The 17,671-nt window shown below is 40.5% G+C and overlaps 1 protein-coding gene across 1 annotated transcript; it reads left to right on the top strand.

Annotated features, from left to right (window-relative positions):
• Positions 1-9,791: 9,791 nt before the first annotated feature.
• Positions 9,792-17,466, top strand: atp1b1b (ATPase Na+/K+ transporting subunit beta 1b). Its single transcript, XM_086068547.1, has 6 exons — positions 9,792-10,017; positions 11,501-11,629; positions 13,881-14,036; positions 14,107-14,297; positions 14,846-14,929; positions 16,116-17,466. The coding sequence occupies exons 1-6, from the start codon at positions 9,927-9,929 to the stop codon at positions 16,374-16,376; spliced, it is 912 nt and encodes a 303-aa protein (XP_085924673.1). The 5' UTR covers positions 9,792-9,926; the 3' UTR covers positions 16,377-17,466.
• The last annotated feature ends 205 nt before the right edge of the window (positions 17,467-17,671 follow it).

The following is a 17,671-nucleotide window of genomic DNA, read 5'->3' as shown; positions in this document are numbered from 1 at the left end:
TTGGTAATCGTTTAATCCCCGACTGAAGGAGAAGCTGCTTTGGGTGCAGGGACAGTACTTTTCCATCACTGGTGACATCTGGAGGACACAGTCTGCTTTTGAAGATTTTTTTTCCCTGCAATCTGAGACGCTTTGCACGCTCTCGCTTTCTCTTACTCTCTCTATCTCTCAGTACATTCTGTCTCGTGTGTGCAATTATTTTGCTGCCACTGATAACACGTTTCACCAGACATGCTGACAAAGACACGTGTGTGTGTGTGTGCGTGGGTGTGTGCGTTTGTGTGTGTGTGTGTGTGATGGACATAAGACTGTAATAATGAGCGTGCAAAAAAAAATCCATCTGAGTTCAGTTGAAGGAGATCCCTTGAAGGACGTTGCACTTGCCGCAGCGACTCTATTTCCTGGTTCACCACTCAGGTGATCTACACAGAAGAGGAGGAGGCGGAGTTTATTGCAGCTCCTCTTTGGGCGGGCAGAGGATGCACTGTACAGTAATTGCAAAGACGAGCCGCATTATACTGTGGTCATGTGAAACATGACCGATGTCTCCCGCAGAGGTTATTGAGAGCCTCGGCCCACATCAGAAGGCAATTGCAGGTGGGGCGATGAGGGCAAGGTCATGCGAATGGAAGCAGGAAGTAGTCATGAGCGAGGAGGGCTGGACACTGGAGGCAAGACAGGAAGTGGTGCAGAGCTCCCGCAAGGGCAAGGTGACTCCTCCTTTGGACACAACTCGAAGAACTTGCATCATGTATGCATGATCGTTAGCTACAATGCATCAAAGAAACTTCCTATGAAAAACTATGCCATTTGTTTGGAAACACGTCAAAGAAAATCTTCACTTTCAACAAGCAAATATTACCCTATATTATTGTAACTTAGATGTTAGTAGGGATTTTACTGGACACATCAAATGGAATGTTTTTACATAAAGGCAAAAAAAAAGAGAAAAGAAAGAAGGCTGGTTGAATGCTGCTCTCTAAGCAATGGCCGCCACCATGGTTTAGAGGTCAAGACGACTGGTGAGTGGTGAAGGGCAGGGTAGTAAGATCCTTTTAAAAAAACACAAACACAGAGACACTATGTTGACACTGAATGCAATTGGCTCATGATCCATAACCACGATATGGATGCTGTCGTCACAATTGAACCGTTTGACCTCCATCCAAACTTTTTCCCTCCGACTCGGTAACGGATGACATATTCACAAGTTGGATTGTATTTTCTTGATAGTGCATGAGACACAAGCCTGATTTACAGCATAATATTCCCACATCAGTCAAACAATCTGTTAATGGTTGTGTGACTTATATTGCTGCGGTCACAGGGGGCGAGCCAAATGACCTTGAGCAACAAGGGCATTGGGCCTGCATTGTCCTTTGGTCTTCTACCTTTCCATAGGTGTAAATATGAGGTCACACTGAAAAAAACAAATCTTAATAATTCACTTTAAAGTCTCTTTAGAGTAAAAACAAATGTCTTGCAAATTTGACACACCAAAGAGAAGAAGCTTGAATTCAAAAAATAAAAATAAAAATCTAAGTTATAAAAAATTATGCCATCGTCTCCGCTCTTAAACGCTGAAAGGCGTCGTTTCACACATTCAGCACACCACACAGATAAATGCTAGTTTGTGTAGCATCTCTCTCATAGCTACACATTCCTACACTTTTGAGCTGTGAAAATGTATCTGCTTCAAGCATCCGGTGGCTGCCGTGTATGCCACCACGCCATCGCGGGACTTTCCAAGCTGTGACAAAAGGCGCTAGCACCCGCTAGCTCGCAAGCTAACAGGCGTTCTGGGCACTTCTCAACTAGTGTTAATTTTGTTAACAAAAACTAAATAAAAATAACTGTGTCAACACACATTTTCACCGAAAACTAGAATAGACTAAAACCCTCATTAAAAAACAATAGCTGGAACTAAATCAGTATATGCATTTTCGTCGACTAATGAAGACAAGACGAAAATATACTTAATAAAAACGGGGCTAAAATCTATGGACATTTTAGTTTATGAACAAAGACCAGATAAAAATGATAGGATTTTGTAAAATTTTTGTATCTGCTAATCTGTCACTGTGACACTGTCATGTGACGCACAGTGACACACCACCTTTCAAATCTGCAGCTAGCGAGTGCAACATGCACAAACACATGGGACACACAGGAGGTGGATTCACGGTGACAGGTTAAAAAATAAAGTATAATATGATAATTACAATGTAACATTAATCCAACGGCTAAAACGTTCCAACAATAATGTTAATCCGGCTGCTAACTAATGCTGGCTAATTTATAGCTCGTAGCATGGAGCCATTGTAGCCACTTGTTGATATACTGTAATTGTGTGTCAAATTGTTTTTCATCAAAATGATGAGAGAAAATTTTATATGAAATTGTTTTAGATCCGAAATGTTCAACATCATCTCTGACAAAAACAAAAAAAACAGTATACAGAGGTAAAATGATTGACCTGACTAAAGCTAGATTAAAACATTGGCAGTTTTTGGATGACTAAAACTAGATGAATAAAATTATGTCTTCTTGGACTAAAATAACGACTAAACAGCGAGATTTATAGTTGGCTAAAAGTTGTCTAAATAAAAACAGGATGTTGACTATGATTTAACAAAAAAAAAAAAATAATAACAATAAGCGTGATTGAAACTTGACTAAAACTGACACTAAATTGAAAAAATGTCTGATAAAATTAACACTGCTCTCTACCTGCCAAAGGACAGCATAGATGCATTTTGTATTTATTATTATAATTTTTAAACTTCCTTACGCTAAATATTTTTAAAGTTTGCTGTCCAATGTTTTAACATTGCCAATCTATGTTCTTTTAGTAAATGTTGTAACCCACATGCAAATAAACTTGCCTTGCCTTACAGTTGGCGAGCTAACTGACTGCTGTAGTGGTAGAAATTAAGCCTTAAGCCACAATTGACTGTGAATGAAGGTGTTCAAGTTTTGTATAGTGTGGAGGAGGGGCGATTCATGCCGGACACCCAAATGTGTCACTGGGCACCATTTTAGCCACGGCCCCCCCAAAAATCTGGAATTATGTTGGCCACTGGTGAGAAACATTTTTAACGCTATATCTCCACTATTCAGTGCTCTGTAGTTCTCCGTTTTTTTTTTCATGTTTTCAACAACTATCGACACACATGTAATTGAAAACAAATCTCCGAATTCCACTTTACAGGGACTTTGACGCAAGAAAAATGTGTCTGTGCATGTCTGTCCATATTCATGTGAGTCGTGACAACACTGCTAACTTGTCTGAGTGGTTTCCCAAAATGCTGAATTGTTTCCTTGAGAAGGTTGTTTCCTCTTTGTTTCCAAGTTTCATAACCTCTATTGTGGGACTCAAAGTGTGTCCAGTTCAAAAGTGCTGCAGTATATTTCAGTGGCTTGGCTCATCTCTCTCTCTCAAATATTAACCATCACATGAATTATTGGACGGATTGAGGGCTAAACTTTGGACTGGTGTAAGTGGCTGCTAAATGTGAGTGAGATGTAGATTAATTTGTAACCAAATGTTTCGCAAGAGCGTCCGTTTCAAACTAGCCAGCCAAGATTCAAGGAGTTCCGGTGACTCGCAAACACCTCCAGCATGGAGGGAAGAACAATGAATGTTTAATGGAGGCGGTGTTTATTACGCTATGGGCACCAGGTTGTTACTTTTAACTAGTGCAGCAACTTCAAATTGAATCATTATTTAAAAACCAAAGGTTGGCGTTTTGACAAAATGACTATTTGGGGAAGCTAAAAACGGACAGAAATAGTGGCTTTTTGTTTGTTTTTATGCCCCCCGCCCCCGCCCATCCCCCCTCCACATCTATTTGCTGTTTCGTAACAGTTCCCTTCATTTTACTACAACGCAGTGGTGGGAAGTCAGGCCCAGTTATGCCTTCTCTGCTAGCTCATGCACTATCTGATGACTTCACTGCTTTCAATGTGTTATGTGGATGATAGATTTTTTTTTTTTTGACCAATTAGATTTCAGCCTCTATGCGCTGGCAAGACAAGCTAATCTACCCAGGGCCTTCAGAATCTGTATGGCAGAATTCAAATATATTATCAATGGGATTGTTGCTTTATTTCAAATTCACCTCACAGGGCAAATTATAGTTTCCCAAAGAAGAAGGTTTTGATGATGCAGATGAAAATTGGCATACCCACAGAAAATTCCACACAGCTGACTTTGGATTCGCCATAAATTAGTCTCCAGTCAATAAATTGTCCATGTGTTTTGTTATTTTCCCACAATTGCAAATGTGATCTTCACTCAAGGTCACGTGGAGGCTAATTTTCCATATGATGACATGCGGACATTTTTGTAGTTGTGTTAGCCAACAGGAAGTTGCAGCTATTGATTTTTCACCATCACTTTTTCCCATCGATGGTGCTATCTGTCAATCACTGAAAACCCCATCAGCATTCATGTTTGTTTTAAACGTTTGATGCTTTTTAGTGCATGCTTGAAAAAGTTAAATGGAGCCAAACATTCTTTTAAAACTCTACACATTAACCAAGTTCCTTTGAGACGGGGGCATTTAAGCTTGCAATAATGAACCTGTCAATTATTGACCTCTAGCATTATGTGGTAGCCTTGGCTTGCAAAAAGACAATGGACATTTCTATAGGGTATGCCATTCACATGGTCTTTCCACAAACGGATATAAACTTGTCTGTGCGCCCTGTAGTTGACCGATGCCTGCACGTTAGCTTGGTAAGTTAGGACGTAGCACATTTAGGTTCTGATACAGACCTGAGTCAGAGTCATGTAAGTCATATCAAAAGAGTCTCAGTTAATGGCAAATGAAACTCTTTGAGCACTTTGGACTTTGAATACATTTACATGGATGGCAAGAACTCACTCCAAAGGGACTCATTAGAGCACAGTGCTCTGGTAAGATCAAACAATTCTACATCACATAATAGATCTGCACCCCCTTCATTTGCTTAAGATATTAAATTATGAAACATGCAGTATTCACAAATAAAGCCTGCATATGCTCCAAAATTGAATGGGAGCTTGATATTATGTCGACCACTCTTCCCCAAAGAAAGTAATCCTGCTTTTGCACCAAAAAAAAGAAATCCAAAATTATTTTTCTCTGCATTAGTCATTAGACTGAAGAGCTGCAGCGAGAGTTTAGCGTACATGACATACTTTCTTTTCAGGAAATGATTCCTCACTGCACCTCCTTGTTTCTGGCCGAGCAGCCACAGATCACGTGCGCTTTCAAAAGCAGCACTTCCAAACGTCTACTTTGCATAATGTGCTGCAAGCCTACTGCTTTTCGCCTGAGGAAAATCTTCACCGCAAAAATGCTAACACTAAAGCCATATTTCACACAAATGTTTTTAAAGGGTAGATATTTTTTCTTTTTGTTGTTTAATTGAGATTTCTGTTCACTTAACTCTCAATTCAATGTTATTTTTCTGAGTTCACTTTTGCAATTATGGTTCACAGTCACATATGATCAACGTACACCCACTGGCCATTATTAGTACATCCGCACAATCTAACTAATATGATTAAATTCAGATCAAACATTCTGTATTCAGACAGAAAATAATGCTCAGTTTTGAGATTTCTTTAATACTGTATTTATTATTGTGGCTGTGATTTGCAGTGACGCAGATACTGAGAAATGTTTAAAATATGTCAGTTAATTGATTTTTTTTTTTTTTACATGACATGCAAAATAGCTTTACCACTCCCACTTCAACTTAGCAAAACACACGTATTAAAGCATACTTTGTAAAGTATTCCTTATTGCTTGATCTCACACATTCACTGTCAAGAATCATGACTTTGAGGACACTATTAAACTAAAATAGAAAAACTGTCGCTTCCACAATCCTCCAAATATGAAGGATTCTTACTCCAAGATCATGTTTACTGTATTACTGACACATCAGACAATTAAACATTGAATATTCAAACAATAAAACCAAACAATATGATGACTAATGTAAGTTAGCCTAACGCTAACATATTAGAAATGCCGTAGACGGTCTAATGGCAATAGCATCAATGTTACTCAATTAATAAACCTTCAAAGTTCTACGTTGAGCAGTTACGCATACAAACAAAGAACCTTACTTGCACTAATAATTCTCTCTACCCTGTGGGAACAATGACTAATAATGGAGTTTAGTTGGGGTCCTTCTCTGCCCCTTATTCTTCTATTATGCAGCATCTACATCCAGTAGAACTCAATGCAGCCTGGTCGGCATTTTGGACGTTCCTGAAAAGTGTGTATACTGTAAAACCCATTATAATAATAAAAAGAAAAAAAGATAATAATGCCTTTGTGTGACTTTGGTGTGTGGGCCTCAAACTCATCAAATCACTTTGCTTGCACCTGTCTGGCGCGATTGCATCCCACACCGACACCACCCACACACCCCGCTTACACACAAACCCTCACAAAATGCATGTTTATTATGTACACAAGCAGAGAAGAGCTGGTAGTTGGCAGGTTATCATTGCTGGTTCTGCTGTCTCCATATTTGGCTAGGTTGCCTCACAAGAACACCAGGCAATGGTGGAAAGTTTGATTTATTTATTGTTCACATAAATAAATAAAAAGCCCCAAAAAATGTACCTATTACTGTTTTTATTAGTTGTGTGAATGTGAATGGTTTTCGCACCAACCATCTAACATGCCTTATTTTGAATGGCAAAGGGACATGGAGTCAAGGTGATTTAAATGATGTCCCATTGTGTGGTTTCTGGTGGTCTCTACTTAGTCCAATCCAAAGTCTAGGCAATGTCCGAATCATCCACCTTTCGCCAATTGTCTCATTGGCACTTGATAATGGCAACCGTACAGGGTTTCCCAAAAGCCACGATAGTGTACATACTTTTTGTTTCTATTTTGTTTCAGGTATCATTGGGAAGGACGTGAAGCCATCAGGATTTGACAAGCTTAAGCTTTGCCATTTTTGTTAGCGCATCATTACCGTGCCCAAAAGGTTTTTCTGTCCTCAGCTATTGCTCGACACCAGTTAGCCGAGCTTAATGGCGGTCTCACCGCTCCAACGCCTAGTACAATTTACTTTCCATGTGAAGTTTATCAAAACAAGAGCTGTTCTTTACAAACTACTCAGTGAAGAGCCTGTTAAATACCAGGACTGATGAAACAATGAACTCTCTGAGCAGGCATTCATGCAAAGCCATGGAAAGTCTATTCTATGCAGAAGACTTCACTGCAATTCACCATCAACAAAAACTCATTTCAGCAGATGCTTTGAAGAGTAATAAAGCTTTATCTATACCAACTTTAAGTTGTTTGAAGGTTTCAAGTAGAAGATTTTGATGATCAAAAACACAAAGCGATAATTGCACTATATGCGCAGACTTTCCCTGGCATTGCAAGAACGCCTGCTATAGGAGTTCAATGTTTTCATTAATGGCGATAGTAGCATACTATCCTCTGCATGGCTTGTCGAGAAAATGTCCTGCTTGGAGAAACTTGCTGTAGCTAGTCAATGACCCCCCACCCCCCCCCAAAAAAAACTCTTATTTTTTGCTGCTCCAATATCAATCGGCAAGCCACGAGCAAGAAAGTGATTTTAATAGTGTTGCTGACCGTGTCAAAGGTCACAGTTGGCGAAATAAAGGACCCCCTTGGTCATTGTTTGAACATGCCTGTTCTAATACATACAGCATAATGTGAGAAATACCAGGAATTGATCACAGTGCAGGTTTGTCCTTGAGGTGATATTTAAAGGTCGGTACCACCAGCTAGGCCAAGCCCGTCTTACACATCCATGTTTACATTTCAACAAGCAGCCGAAGCACATTGCTGAGCGATTTCACACATGCACGCACCAGCACACACATCACACACAGCAGTGTGTGCTCTCCAGACAAGAATGTCACTGTGTTTTTGTGGACGCACGCTAGGTTTGATTTGGTGACTTCATGGTGATTCTTCATACATTTTGCATTCCTTCCTAAGGGACCGTAACACACTTTTACTCCACGTTATTGCCTAAATAAAATACATACTTTGAGAATGATACATTTCCACTAGTTTCATTACTTGTTAATACAATACAAAATTGGAATTATTAATAACGGAATATGTTCAAAACATTTTAAGAACTACAACAAAATGACTAAGAAACTAAATAAGGTCATGATGATCAAACGTTAGGGATATAATGAATTACATTGGTGAAATTATGAATGTTTTTTTTAAGCAAGGTTTGAGATATACAAATTGAGAAATTAAATAGTCAAAAGTTTCATTAGCATACCCACCAAAGGAACACATCCACAAATTTGGAGAATAAAGCATTTGTGGGGTAGGACTACAGTCAATCTTATTTTTGACTTCCAAACCTTGCATGTTGCTATTCTTTTTCCTTTGATCGGATCCAAATGTTCAAATCTCAGTTGCTGATATTTGTTTCATGAGGTAGCCTCTGTACACTACGTTAAGACAGTTTTGGCAATGTTGGCACGATTACATTTAAAGTAAATGCAATTCGCGTGGATAGGGACAAGTCTGTCCCATGTCGCGTTGCGAGGTGCGAGCACCCACAAATTCACCCGTTTGACAGCGTTGGAAATTTTTAACTGGAAGCCAATATGCATTGAGAATGTACTTACTAGGTCACATACACAGCAGCACAAAGCACATAGTTACATCACAAGACAAAATGGTGGTTTGACTCTGTGAACAGAAGTTCTCCGCTCATGGAAAAGAATTGTACTTTGGATTGGGATGATTATTTTGATTTCAAAATGTGATGAAATGCCGTTTGACTACTATAACAATCTGCCTGGTTTGTATGCTAGCCTCAGGCAAAAGCAAACACCATTTGTTTTCACTGTGCAAAGGAAGTTTGCATTGCGTAAATTGCAGAAATACCCGGATGTTCAGATTTGTCCACACGATAAGCAGCTTCAGCCCAAAAGGAGTCGGATTGGAGAATAGTGAGCAAGAAAGTTGGCGAACAAACATAGACATGTGGGGTGAAGCCATATTTATTTCTCGTTTGGTCTGAACGTAGCATAAGATGTTGCTCAATGATTTGCTAGTGAACAAAACATGTTATTTCTTCATTATAAAGTGTGTTTTCACTTATTTCTAAATGGTGCTGTTGCTACTGTCATCGACACACCGATTAAAAAAATGGCAAAATAACTTTGTTGGAACTAATCGCACTTAAGTTTGTGAACCGAAGTTCCGTTGCATTTTTGCCACCTAATAATTTCAATAGCTATTGACTGTTGAATTGACTGTTAGACTTGGATGGAGAAAAAGCAGTTTCTTCAGTTTTTTCACAAAGGATACAAAATATTTAAGTATACAAGTACCATTCAATTTATGTTAAGAAAAGATTTGGTGAAAATGTTCTTACAATTTGTGAAAAGTTAAGTCAAGAAAGTTAAGGAAAACGGCCAAAATGAAACGAACAAATCGATTAAGCAGGGACATGAAGTAAACACACTTTATTTGCTTTAGCGGGCCACAAAAAAAAAAAGATGCGATAGGCCTCAGATTTGACACCCGTGATGTACCAGTTAAGTCATATAATTCAGAAGACAGAGATTAAAGACATCTTTTTTTAATTGTTTTTTTATTCTTCTAGAAAATGTCCTGACTCCATAGGTTGTCTGTGCGTCTTTGTGACGTTACGCTACGCACGCTTTTCCCCGCTTCCCGATTGGCCCGCGCCGCTCCGCCTCTTCGAGTAGGTAAATCGTGGGGCGTTTGATGGGGGCGGGCCCCTCCTCAACCGGACTCTTTATATCTGGGAGCCGTCCAACAAGCCGGAGCTGGGTGCCTCTGCTTCGGCTCGGCTAGCAGTTGGTATAAATACAGGGACGGGCTCCGCCGCAATACTACCGAAACGAAGGGGGGAAATAATCCAAACCGACTAAAAACATGCCTCCGAAAACCGACGATGGTGGATGGAAGAAGTTTCTGTGGGATTCGGAGAAAGGAGAGCTGCTCGGTCGCACAGGAGGCAGTTGGTGTAAGTATGAGCCGCCTCGTGCTTCCTTGCCACCTGTTTGATTTTGCCCGTGCTGCGTTTATGCACAACTCGACCCGTTATGTCGCCGTCGATATCTTATATACCCGCAAATGTCACTTGAAAGCCACAGAGTACGAGAGGGATAGAGCGCTTCACAATTCTAACTGCTAGACGTCGAGCGGCTTTTTTCTTTTCTTTTAACGGACTGGCCACCGTCAAAGGGTTAAAAATGCATCACAATCCAAGGTGAGTCAAGGTGATATGGCCTTGCTCCGAAGTGGAGTGGATTGGAGGGAGGACTATCGATCCGTATCGGGTTCCTCCGATCAGGTGTCTGTAATCTTAACGGACAATACCACTGATTAACTAAGGCTTCGACCTTCTCGGGTTTCTCGTGAGGCGCCAGTGCGCATGTCCTTGCAGCGCCTCTCAATGTCACAAGCACTGTGCTGTGCAGCAGACTACACTGGGAGAGTGCTGCTTGGCGTATGCAAAGAGGAGGCGAATGTCTCATGTTTGACCTTCTGGGCACGTATTTAAAAATAAAAATAAAATTGCTGAAGCATCACACACTGCTGTGGCAGGCTGTCAGCATATTACATGAAGGAAAACATACTTTTGCATTATTATCTGATGAATCCACAACAGCCTATCATGAATACTATTCATGGCTGTTATTTATTAAATACCACATTTATAATAATGCAAAAAGTATCTCAGCACAATGCAGTTAAGTTAGGCATCACTAAACGGCCACAAGAAACATTGGACATGGACGACATAGGACCTTTATATCATTGCCAGAATGCATGCTTTTCCGGTTACTGTATCTTAGAACTGCAGCTCGTTTGAGATAAGCACACCCGAGCAGTCTTCAAAGAAGTAATATGTGAGTTATTAATGGAGTCTGACTGCCTTGCCCTTTTTGACATTGCTTCCTGCAGCCTAATGTCGAAGGTAGCTAGCAGCAGCATGACCTCTGGATTTACCTCATTCCGGATCCTCCGTGATAAGAAATATATATATTTTTTCACCTGCAGTACCTCATGTGACGATGACGAGGAACCCACGTTCCTGCGTCAGCATAACTGTTTCATTGCATTCAGCTTCATGGTGGAATTCTGTTGAGACGCCAGCCACTTCTGGTGTATGTTTTTATGATTAATGCTGAGGCATGGCTGTGTCTAGGTTGCCTCTAGCGTTTGTGCCGGTGACTTTACGGTTTGCAACGAGCAGAAGAGGGCTCAATGAATTCTTCTCGGACTAGTTTGTTGCCTAAAGGGGCTGCTTTTGGATTAGAAGCATGAAAATTATTCAAATACCGAAGTTGTTTGTAAATATTGCAACAGCGTAGTACGTCATGGTTTTTGTTTAGTTTTTTTGGAGGGTTGGAGGGAGATTCGTCAGTTTTTTTGACCTCGCTGCGACCTTGAGGTTTTGCCTCGCGGTGACCCCGCCTTCTCTCTTCTACCCCCCACCGCAGTCAAAATCATTGTCTTCTACATCATCTTCTACGGCTGCTTGGCTGGCATCTTCATCGGCACCATCCAGGCCATGCTTCTTACCTTGAGCAACTACAAGCCAACATGGCAGGACAGAGTCGCACCCCCCGGTAAGTCGGTCCTGTTAGTTCAGGGATGCCGTACTTTTGTAGAGTACAGTGGTACCTTGATGTGAAAGTGACTTGAAGTGAGTCCTGAGAAAAAGTAGACGGCGGCTATTCTGCCCTCCTAGCACGTGCGTTTGCGATTACTGTAAAACAAAAAAAAAAAGACATTTAACCACATAATTTAATGTATTGTTGTAAAAGTGTAAACAACTGATATATGAGCAAAACAGTGCAACACGTACAGGGTTTATGACAATACTCAGGCATATACTGTAGTCTTTTCACTGTAAAAAAAGAAAAAGAAAAAAAAAGGCTAATATTACTGCATAGTAATTAAGTGTTTTTTGTTTGATCATCAAATGTATGTGGTTTGATCATGATGTATGTAATACTGTCCTTTGTGGCCAAGGCGTGCACAACGGAAGGAGCACCACAATGTCTATTGAATTAAAGCCAAAATTGTTTCCTTTTTAACATTCTAATTATGTTTTTATGGCATCTTTTTAGAGTGTAATGCTATAGAGCGCTGTTTTTCTCATACTTTCTTATACTAGACTACACTTTTTGTTGTTTGGTGTGCCCTAGTCGTTGAACTAGTACTCTGAATTGTCTTACAAATGAGGGAGGAAAAAAAGCATACTACTAGTACATAGACAATTGAGCACACTAGTAGGACACATGTTCAAATAAGCGGCTAAATGCTATTAGCTGGTGTGTTGTAGCCTGCTAGATTGTCTAAAGTTGGCAACAACAATTTCAGGGATTCTCAGTTTTTTTTTTTGTTACGCTCAAAAGAAGATTTCGCACCCTGCCCCCCAACTCTCTGCTGTGACTATAAATATTAAATAGCTTAATTTGTCTATAAAATTGTTGTAAGTACACCTCTGCAGATGAGCTAATAGTATACTCCTTCTGCCCTCTCTGACAATGAGTGCCACTGCCACCTACTGTAGTGGATGTACAATTACACTTAATTATATTATAGCAGGAAAAAAAATGTTCCTTGAGGTCACACCCCTGGCATCGCACCACGCCAGCCCAGGGCCCCCCTATTTTAGAAGCACTGCATTAAGTGAATCCCCAACCACGTGCAGTCTGCTATTCATGAATTGACCTGTTCATTTTTTTTCTTTGTGGAACCCATCGTCAGTTGTTAGCTTCAAATCTCACTTCTTCACATCTCCTGTGCTCTTTCTGTAGTGCTCTAAGATTCCGTTAAAGTACAGTAGTGGCTAATACAGAAGTAGGAATTGGTGTCAAGGAAGTATGTTGCAGTGACACAGAGACAAGCATCTTTGAGACGCTAAGTTTAGTTGGTGGAAGATCCAACGAGACTTCTTCATATGAATGTACTAGAGCTGGCAAACGAGTAACATTTTTAATCAGATTAATCACAGCTTCGAATTTTGATTCATCATGATTAATCGCTTCATTAAAAAGGCTTTTTATCAACATTCTAAATGTAAAGAGCACCAAATTTTCAACATTTCTTCCCCAAAATTTTGATCCACTGCTCGCGCTCATCGTTCTCTATTTCTAATCAGTTAATTAGTTGCATAATTTAAAATTAAAATAAAAAAAAGTTTGACATTGACAAATATTCTGAATGTCATACGCAAACATTTATTAAAAACTTTGTTTTAATGAATGTAGTTATGTTTATTGATCAAACAACCTGTGCTACCTTTAACGTAACCATCCGCTGTCAAAATTAGTAGTGTGATTAATCTGCGTTAATACATGATTAATGCGGTACTTTTTTGTGATTAATTAGTTAACGCTTTAATTTTAACAGCCCCAAAATGTACACCCGATTATGGTGCATTTCTTTTTCTTTTTTTGCTTTTGTTTCAAATTAAAGGCATTTCTTTTTAAGGGTAATGTAAAGTTTCAAATGGTCTCTCCCAAATGCTGATATGCAATTAAATACTAAATGAGTTGTCTGTAACAACAAACAAAAAAACTTGGTTTAATCTCCAAAATTCACTATAGCAACTAGAATACATAGTGAAGTAATAAACATTTACCTCAATTTTATTTACAGTATATGGCACTCTAAAAAAAAAAAAAGTGTGCTGTGCATAAAACTTTCTCAGGCTCAAATTGGTTTGTAAGCAACATCTCAGCCGAATTTTGTCAAGCAAACTGCAAATGTGTGGAATTGCTGTAATTCATAATCTCATCTCAAATGATGCATCATCAACTGAGTGAGGAGAATAATCATGTTAGTCGTACCTGCGTGTTTGTGCTGCAGGCCTCTCGCACACCCCGCGATCTGACAAATCCGAAGTGTCCTTTAGCCCTCAAGAAGTGGAGACCTATCTGTCTTACACCAAGGCCTTGAGGGACTTCTTGGCCAAGTATGACGACGACAAGCAACTCAACCAGATGAAATTTGAGGACTGCGGAGGTATGTCAACAAAATGCCAAAACAAGACGAGCCAGTCCCACGTTGAACACGCGCTTGATGTCCTGTCCAGATGAGCCAATGGGATACAAGAACCGTGGCGATCTGGAGAGCGATTCGGGCGTCAGGAAGGCATGCCGCTTCTCCAGGACGCTGCTGGGACCCTGCTCCGGCCTGGAGGAGAAAGACAAAAACTTCGGTTTTGACAAAGGTCAACCCTGCATCATCGTCAAGCTCAATCGAATTGTTAACTTCCACCCTCGGGTGAGTCGAGTCTTTCACTTGTGCCTTACTGTCAACTATTGCGTAATCCCTCACGATTGGGTCAAGCCTGGCCTCGACTAGCAAAAAACCCAAAACAAAAGCAATTGATATTATTACAACTGCAGGGATTTCTAAATTCTAAAGTGTACACATATCTTAATGCCAAATGGGAATTTCTTCTCGATCAAGGGGTGCCCAAGCCTGGTCCTCGAGAGCCTCTGTCCAGCCTGTTTTCTATGTCTCCCTCCTCCAACACACTTGAATGAAATGATCAACTTATCAGCCTGATAACGATCCTCATCATGAATCAGATGTGTTGGAGGAGGGAGACGGCCAAAACGGGTTGGATAGGGCCACTCGAGGACCGGACTTGGGCACTCCTGTTCTAGATCATTCAGCGCACAGCCGATTCAAACCAGTCTGGCCATGTTAAATCGGATCTTTAAGTATTGACTTGCATAGGACCCATCAGGTCAAAGCCACGCCTTGCATCTGTGTCCCAGTTTTCTTTCGTTTTTTTTTTTACGTGTCTATCTTTTTGTGTTCAGGGTCCTCTCTCAAATGACAGCATCCCCGAAGATGCTCAACACAAAGTGCAGCCCAATATGATCCCCATCTACTGCACCAATAAGGTAGTTCAAACTCAGGACTCATCGCAGTTTGTTCCTTATGAGGTACTAGATTGTGATACGTGATATGATTTATTTTAACATGCGTACCATTTTCCATATTCATACCTCTCAATATGCACGCATTGTTCAAACGTGACTGCAGGATGTTGTGAGTATGATTAGCATATTTGTGTTGGTTGTTTTCATGTCTTGAATTTTATTTCAAACTGCATATCAACAGTTTTGGCTGTGTTGTTCAGTCACTGTTGATGATGTACTTTCCAGTCTGCACTCTTGCATAATTACACTTGCAGTGAGCGGTACCTTGACTTGTGAGCTCAATTCGCTCTGCGACCACGCTTGTATCTGGTATCAAATTTCTGCATTTAGTTGAATAGAAACGCCATTCATCTGTTCCACCCTCCCAAAACAGAAAACACCTACTTGTACCGTTTTAATCGATGGAGATTGTGCTACTCCTACTGGTGGGCACATCTTGATGATGCATAATAATACTGTGATCATAGGCTGATATGATTGATACTGAGTTGGTGATGCAGTAACGTTAGTCTATACACGAGTACAGTATTGCTAAATGTTGTGTCCGCAGGCATTTGCACCATTCAATTCAATACTACTGCGATATCTATGCTAGTTTCACATTCTTTGCTAGCATTAAGATTAGTGGTCTTTCATAAGACAATTTTACATGGGTTGGTTAAGTAAGTTATGTAACTTTTCTGTTGTATATTTAGTTATGAGGATAAACTTAAAATGGGAGTGTCAATAAACAGCTTGAAGCAAGCACACTTTGCATCATTTTTGAGGAACTGTTTGCAATGTGCTAAACTGCTCAGGGAAAGCAGAATAGACACCACGATTATGAAAAAAAAAAAAATCATTGTTGCAAGTACAATTTTTGAAAAAATATACCAAGCGACGGCTCATAACTCCAAAAACTCGGGGAACTCTTAAGTGAAGGCATCACTGTATTCATTCTTACCAAAAAGCTTAATCAGATTTTTTTCTTCTTCAATCATTCAGTCTCAATTCTGCCCTTGTATTTGTTTGTACTTTATTAGTCATTCCTATCCCAGTCTATATGAGTGAATATTTCAGCTGTGACAATCTATTTTCTTTCACTTGATGAATAAAGTACGGACTATCCACATAAAGAATCTTCCCCGTCTGTCCTGTCCCATTGCAGAGAGAGGAAGACGCCGGCAAAATTGGCGAGATCAAGTACTATGGCATCGGCGGCGGCTTCCCGCTGCAGTACTACCCCTACTACGGCAAGTTGCTTCACCCCCACTACCTGCAGCCGCTGGTGGCGCTGCAATTCACCAACCTGACCAGGAACGAAGAGCTGCGCATCGAGTGCAAAATTTACGGCGACAACATATCTTACAGTGACAAGGACCGCTACCAGGGACGCTTTGACATCAAGTTCTCGGTCAACGGTTTATGACCGCCACCGGAACAGTAGAGCACTTTCCCGTCGACACCCCTCCCCTCCCCTCCCCTCCCCTCCCCTCCCCTCCCCTCCCCAACTTTCTGACATGAAGTAGTCGGGGGCTAAGTCGATCACACTTGCTTCCGGTTAGCATTATGGCACAATTTTAGTGGGGAAAAGTAGCTGTTAGACCACGCAAGCGTATTTATTCTGCTGTAAGTGACATTTTCCCACAAGCGATTTGGGGCCATTGTTCATTCACCAGTGTACAAGTGGACCACCATCCGTTCCATCCCCCTCCCACCCTGACCATCTTCATCCTCATCCTTGTCATATCACTGCCTAGGTACCTCGCTTTTCCTTCATTTTTCCAGCGTGATGTTCCACGGCCCATAGTGATTGATTGGCTCGGACCACTCTTCTGATCTTAAATGAAAAAGGCTGCACTCCAGGAAACTTCTTTCCTCCTTCCTCTTTTTTCTGTTGTCTTTTATCTTTGATCATCGGGGGCCTTGTTTTACTTCTTTTTGTGCTTAAATCACTTAAAAGTGTGAAGGGGTTTTTATTAAATGCCTTTTTAATTGATCTTTTTTTTTTTTGTGCTTTCCAGCCCGTGGGTTAGACACGGTGCTGATTCTGCTTTATGTTCTTTTCCTCTGGACTCATCGCAATATCGTGACGCGTGTCCTCTGAATGTTTTTAGCCATCAAACATGGTGGATGAATTGTATATTTATACAGTTGTACATTTTGTTTCTGTGCAAAAATATTGTTAATGTATACATGCAATACCAAAGTGATGATCTGTAAAAGGGTCAACATTTGTTTGCCTTGCAACCTTTTAGTGGCTCACACTTGAAACGTGAGGGGCGTTGGGGCGATGAATGTAGGCGGAACCAGGGCGCTTAAATCTTACAATGTTCATGCATATCAGATTAAAAAAGAACCTCAATAAGCTCTTGTGGCTTTTCGATGATGAACCATGTTGGCAATTTCGTGTATAAGAACACATCTGAAACACTTGAACTTGTACAACCTACCGTCATTTCATGCACCCTTTGCCATTTAATCTAAGATAGAAACTAATAAAATCCTAATACTCCTTCCTCTTGTGCTTTGACTTATATTTTATACTGTTTACCACGCTTAACTGCACCTGAGAGAAGCACGTCTAAAGTGTTGACTCATTCAAGCTCATACTAAATTGGAGTTGCCACCATTTTAACCCCTTCAGACCCACAGATGGTTGCAGTGGACATTAGTGTGTCTAAACCAATAAAACTCATAATTTGGATGACGTCAACGCTTCTC

Source organism: Leptonotus elevatus, chromosome 2 (assembly GCF_054856555.1).
Source record: "Leptonotus elevatus isolate MCC_2025b chromosome 2, RoL_Lele_1.0, whole genome shotgun sequence".
In the NCBI taxonomy this organism is placed as follows: domain Eukaryota; kingdom Metazoa; phylum Chordata; class Actinopteri; order Syngnathiformes; family Syngnathidae; genus Leptonotus; species Leptonotus elevatus.
The sequence above is the reverse complement of the archived record's forward strand: the minus strand, read 5'-3'. Positions and strand labels throughout refer to the sequence as shown.

Coding starts and splice junctions, on each gene's coding strand:
- atp1b1b (XM_086068547.1), top strand. CDS start 9,927: ATGCCTCCGAAAACCGACGATGGTGGATGGAAGAAGTTTCTGTGGGAT. Junction 10,018..11,500: donor TCGCACAGGAGGCAGTTGGT/GTAAGTATGAGC, acceptor CCCCCACCGCAG/TCAAAATCATTGTCTTCTAC. Junction 14,037..14,106: donor GAAATTTGAGGACTGCGGAG/GTATGTCAACAA, acceptor TGTCCTGTCCAG/ATGAGCCAATGGGATACAAG.